This window comes from Silurus meridionalis, chromosome 27 (genome assembly GCF_014805685.1).
Source record: "Silurus meridionalis isolate SWU-2019-XX chromosome 27, ASM1480568v1, whole genome shotgun sequence".
Lineage (NCBI taxonomy): Eukaryota > Metazoa > Chordata > Actinopteri > Siluriformes > Siluridae > Silurus > Silurus meridionalis.
In genome coordinates this window covers 12,173,798-12,179,847 of record NC_060910.1, presented here as the reverse complement: position 1 = coordinate 12,179,847, position 6,050 = coordinate 12,173,798, and the positions used below count along the sequence as shown (strand labels likewise).

Sequence of the window (6,050 nt, the reverse complement as noted above, 5' to 3'; positions counted from 1 at the left end):
CATATCATCACACAAGCTTTTTTTGTTTTTATTGACGCCTCTTAATGCACGTGCCAAATATATTTGAATATATGAAATTTCTCATATTTTCATATTTTCCAAGCTTGAAATCATGCTTCATTTCTTATGATTTAGGATTTTTTTTCTCTACATAATGCAGCTTACTTATATATTGAAATAATTAGTGTCAATAGCATACAGCCTAATATTGAGAGGCACATGAACAGTTATTATAATTTTTTACAAATGATTTGGAGGCTAATAGAGATTTGTTACGGAGGAATGAATTGATGATTATCACATCAGCCCACAAATGAAAAGGTTACTAAACTAACAGGCTGTTGTCAGTGGTTTGTCAACATTGCACGTTTCATTTTTCCTACAGTTTGAGTGCTATTGAATTCAGCTATTCATGCATGAAAGTGATATTCTTCCGCTGCTTCAGCCAACCATGCGCTAAAAAAAAAAAATAAAACTATGCATGCCTGTGGATATTATTTAGGAAAATAAAAACAATTTAAACAAACATACAAACACGTGCTTGTTATTAGATAATCCCACAAATAGTTGCTTTTGCTTTCGAATATTTCTCTTTTGGGAGATTTATTTAATATGGATACAGAGCACAGAGCATATTTTACACAGCTTTATTTCATTCCTCAAAACACAATAAGCTGCCTGGTATTCTGTTTATTAATATTTTTTTTTACACTTTCGTGTGCATGTCTAATGTATTACTGAAAATATTTGACTATTAAATTTATGCTTGCAGAAATGATGCAGTAAAATGCCATTAGATTAAGACAGTTTAGATCTGTATGTACTTCACATAGCGGTTCAAAGGTTTGGATCAAATGCAGTAAAAAAACAAAACAAATTTCTGACAAATCAGCTAGTGCATTGGTCATATATATATATATATATATATATATATATATATATATATATATATATATATATATATACTAAAATTAAATTTCACATTTTAGCAGGAAAGGAATCAAATTACTAATAAATTTACTAATAAATTTTGGGAAACAAATTACTTATAAAAATCCAACAGCAGTAGAGTTTGGTCCACATGCATAAATGTAGACTCTATGTGAATGTATATTTTGGTATATGGACATTTTTCATTATTTATGTCATATTGTTGAATACGCAGATTGTTTGTCAGAGAAATGTCACATTAATTCCCTCGTCCTGTAATATAGGGAGGGATGAGACAGCTAACATCTGTCATATTTACAGAAAATTGAAATTGAAACTACCTGTCAAATTTATTAACCTAATTGCATTTTGGTGGGTGTGTGTGTGTGTGTGTGTGTGTGTGTGTTTGTGCGCGCGCGTTTCTTTTCTTTTTTTGTAGCAGAGCCAATCTCGGCGCGGCAGCCCGCGTTGCGCCCGCACGTGCACAAGCAGCCCGAGAAGACGACGCGCGTGCGCACGGTGCTGAACGAGAAGCAGCTGCACACTTTGCGCACGTGCTACAACGCGAACCCGCGGCCCGACGCGCTCATGAAGGAGCAGCTCGTGGAGATGACGGGCCTGAGCCCGCGGGTAATCCGAGTCTGGTTTCAGAACAAGCGCTGCAAGGACAAGAAGCGCAGTCTGCTGATGAAGCAGCTGCAACAGCAGCAACCCAACGACAAGACGGTAAGTGCGGAAGCTCCAAACACTAGCTAACCCTCCCTAAAAACAAATCGTGTTTTGGTGTAGATGCAAACGTTAGGTTCAAGCGCAACCATGTACACGTACACCTGTTCTTCTTCTTTTTTAAAAGGCCATAGTTATTTTTGTGCTTTCTGCAGAACATTCAAGGAATGACGGGAACTCCAATGGTGGCCACCAGTCCAGAGAGACACGATGGTGGATTACAGGCGAACCCGGTGGAGGTGCAGACTTATCAACCACCCTGGAAGGTCCTGAGCGATTTTGCACTGCAGAGCGATATCGACCAACCCGCTTTTCAGCAACTGGTGAGCGTGCGTTATGCTCGTGCGTAAAAGCGCAGAAAATGCCCGTGCGTAAAAGCGCAGGAGCAGCTACAGATTTCAGCGATAGCTTTATTATTAATAATAATAATAATAATAATAATAATAATAATAATAATTGCTTTGCCTGTGCTTCTAGGTAAATTTTTCTGAAGGAGGACCAGGCTCGAATTCAACAGGGAGTGAAGTGGCGTCCATGTCCTCGCAACTGCCAGATACACCAAACAGCATGGTGGCCAGTCCCATCGAGGCCTAGACGATTCGGATTAATCTTCCTTTTCACAATCGGAAGAGGGGAAAATAAAACAGAGGGTCTCCAAAGGTCGTCGAGTCCCTGTTTCACCGAGGCTTCACTCCCGAGTAACACCGACAGACCTCCAATTCCGCAGGGCTTTTCTATCCAAACAAGCCCTATGGTCGCGTTTATACACTGTGATGACAATCGTGGGAACGAAAAGGCGCGCGAGCAAAAAAAAAAAAAAGAGAGAGACACTTCTTCACGAGAAGACGAGCGTTACCGGAAGTCTTGGACATCCGGCGGAAGTAGACCTGCACCGGGTCCGAAATGTCTAGAAGTCCTTTCCTCCGACGTTTGGGCCTTTACTACGCAGGAACTGGTGGAACTGGTCGGCTATATATACATATATATATTTTGCCAAACAAACCGAGACATTTTTGCTCTTTTTTTTTTTCTTTCTTTTTGACAAAATCAGCGAACCTCATAGGAAGATGAGACCCATGAGGACTCTAAATCCGTGCAGCGCAGCATGAGCGGCACAAACACACTGCTGACTCGTCAAAAACACCACAAACTGAGATTTATTCACTGAATATTGAAAGTGTGAGGACGGCCTGGCAGCCGAGTCTAACCGCTTTTTATTTTATTTTTTTTTGTTATATGGTATCTTTTCAAGCCCAAGTAGGCTACTAAAGCATTGCAACAAGGTATACCTCTATTCGACCACAAGCTGCGTGGGACATTTACGTGTATGTGTCCGTCCGAGATTTTATTATTATTATTATTATTATTATTATTATTATTATTATTATTATTATTATTTCCCAAAGATGTGTATAGTTTTAAGTTAATATGTCGGTCAAACAGCGAAGATCTTTTTTTTGTTTGTTTGTTTGTTTGTTCCTATATTACAAAAATAATTTATTATTTATTGTCCAACGACCTGCCACTTTTGTGTACTATCTTGAATTGCTGAAGTAAAAAAGAGGAAAATTACTTTGTCGACTCCGAATGATCTATATCGGACTTAATGTGTCCCGTCATTTTGACTAAAAAATTTAATAAAATGATGGATGGAGCAACGCCATATGTAGATCTTCAGGAATATTTGAACAATAAAAGTTTGAAGAATTAAATTGATCGCGTCGGGCGTATTCTGGAACATTTCTTAAATTATCTAAAGCCTTTTAAGATTTATTTTTATACCATATGATTTATTTATTATAATTTTTACTTAAAAAAATTGAGACAGGTATTAATTCATTTGCATTTCAAGTAAATTCGTTTCACGTAATTTTTTCCTGAATGAAATCTTACCAAATGCTTGCTTTTGACCTTGTTCAATTCACCAATCCTAAAACTTCAAATATGAACAACTTTAAATGATTTTGAGCAGGCAGTCTTGGTGATGTAAATCATTAGTATAAAGATCAACTTTTGGCAAACTGCATGGGTGATGATCTGCTGAACAAACCAGTGCAATGTTTTTACAGTATGTGTGCATTTAGTTGGGAGTTTATTACGCATCGTATGACCATGTTCCCAGAAATCAAGGACTCAACTGCAGGCCTAGCTAGAAAAGTGTGTCTGGTGTACTTTAATTAACATTTTGAGCATTGATCCCTAAGGTGCCTTAGATTATTTTAAAAAGTTTAAAAATAGATTTATGCAAAGTAAATGTATTAAACACTAAATGTGTGCTTCATGTTATCACCCCAGTGACAAGTAAAAAAAACCAGCTTGGTTATTACAGAGAGTTTGTCATTGTGGAACTGTTATGTTATATGTGGATGGTGCATTTCAGAGGGCAATGCAGCTCTGACTCAAGCAAATAATTTAACATAAACGTGAAGCAGTTATTAGTGTTTTGTTTATTCTGAGCACCTTTAAAGTAAGAAGTAGACTTGTGCTGTTTACTGTAGTACATATTTCTGATTTCTTACCTCAATCTGATGGCAGCCTGAGTGACTGCATGGATAGCGTTTACAAAAGCTTAGGATGGTGGTCACTTTTTAATGCCTGGAAGTGTTTATCTGGACTGCAAGAATATTAGAAATGTAGAAAGAGGTGACTTTGTTTTTCACTGCATTTGAAGATGCGCTCAAGGTCAAGCTTGTGAAGTTGTTAGTTATATGTGGTGGATGTGGAGCATTTGATTGATTTTTTTACATCCCAATTTGAGTATTTAATTCAACTGCATTATAGACATCATGTCTGAATGATAAGGCTATTATGGGCAATATCTTTCAAGTTAGGCTTCTTCAAACACATGAGAAAAAGGACATATTGTGTCTGTGTTTTCATAAACAAATGAAGACTTTAGAGGATAAGGTGACAGACTTTCTAAAAATGCTGCACAGAAAATATTGTTTAACTGACTGTTTTTATATTTTATTTGTTAAATTTACAATTATTCCTTTGAGTGCAATCAGAAACACACTTCCTGTAAAAATCTTCGAGGAGGAAAATGAAATAGACTTACGTGTTTTTTATTTATTTCTTTAATATGATTGGCATCCATACTAACTTCAACTAAAAAACAAAACACAAGAAACACAGTAATGGGATTGGAACACACCTTTTCAAATGTTTCATTAAACGGTAGTTCAGTTTGGTGTGTGGTTTGGAGCATATCTACAGAATTTATATCACACATATGCTGAATAATTGCTCAAGCAGGTTATTTGTTTCTGTTTTAATTACCAATATGACTAATATTAAGTATATACAAGTAGACATTCAACTGATTTTCAAATAATACTTTTAGCTTTTTGGGTAAATTCTATAAGATTGTACCATTTAGGAAATGTGTATCCACAAATCAAGTGGTGCTGAACTTGCATGTTGCAATACGCTGCTGTTTAAAATGCCAGCTCTGTTCTCTAGTGTTTGGTGGAGGCAGAAGAGGGGCCGCAGGATAGCACAAAGCCTCCTGATAGAATGGCTCCCGGGGTCTGTCGAGGCTCCCGGGCCGCATTCAGTGTGTCGACTGGCCGGAACAAAAGCGCCACTGTACCTGGAGGAGGCTCTGTACAACAATCACACTCTCCTGGATGAGACCCGATTACATTGTGAGCCAGGCAAGCAATCCGTCCCCAAGGTCCAACGCCTGACCACAGAGTCACAACACGAGCTCAGCCCACAACTGTTAAACAGTCCATGCTAATAGCAGATGGTTTACAGGGAATTATGGTATATTTGGTATTTACACAATAATGGAAGCTTTTTAAGTGGCATTTAAAAGGTATTACGTTTTGGTGGGATTGCAAGGACATACTGCAAGTTGTCCTATGTGTTCTCAGTGCATTTATTAATCTCAAACCTCTATTTGGGTCTCTGTCTCATGCTTACTGACTCAATGGCTTGATAACTATGATCAGTCCAAATCTGATGAAGGCAGGTTAGCACAAAAATCATGTAATTCAATTCTTTTGAATGTTTTACTATGTGATGTTCTGATAAGTCATACATTTGAAATGTAATAATTATAGTATTAATAATAATAACAGATTTTACAGGTGGTTAGCAAACTGCAGTTGGAATAAAAAATCACTCAGTTACTATATTTTGTAACTAATACCACACTAATACATGTTTTCCTTTCCAAGCATTCTCAAACTTTTTCTAAATCAGATCAGGTGTTTGAGCAGGACAGCCTTTGTTTCTTTCTTTTTTTTGTAAAGTAGGCCCTTCTGTTGTCTGTCAGCAGACATGGAGAAGGAGTCAGTAGTTAAGCATCTCAGCCTCTTCGGAATGTGCCAATGAAGAGGACGCTCCAAGTGTTACTTGTCAGCGCGTGTGAGAAAAAAAAGAGAGAA

General features: G+C 37.4%; 1 protein-coding gene across 4 annotated transcripts in view; it reads left to right on the top strand.

Annotated features, from left to right (window-relative positions):
- isl1a (ISL LIM homeobox 1a) overlaps positions 1 to 3,228 on the top strand; it is a 5,421-nt gene extending 2,193 nt beyond the window's left edge. For 2 of the 4 annotated variants that reach the window (XM_046841851.1, XM_046841849.1), the window contains 3 exons: positions 1,373 to 1,656; positions 1,812 to 1,979; positions 2,134 to 3,228. In XM_046841851.1, the coding sequence (XP_046697807.1) occupies positions 1,373 to 1,656; positions 1,812 to 1,979; positions 2,134 to 2,250 (569 nt within the window). In that variant the 3' untranslated portion in view covers positions 2,251 to 3,228. Of the gene's footprint in view, positions 1 to 1,369; positions 1,657 to 1,811; positions 1,980 to 2,133 lie in introns of all 4 variants that reach the window. The other 2 variants (XM_046841850.1, XM_046841847.1) reach the window with 1 other exon arrangement.
- The last annotated feature ends 2,822 nt before the right edge of the window (positions 3,229 to 6,050 follow it).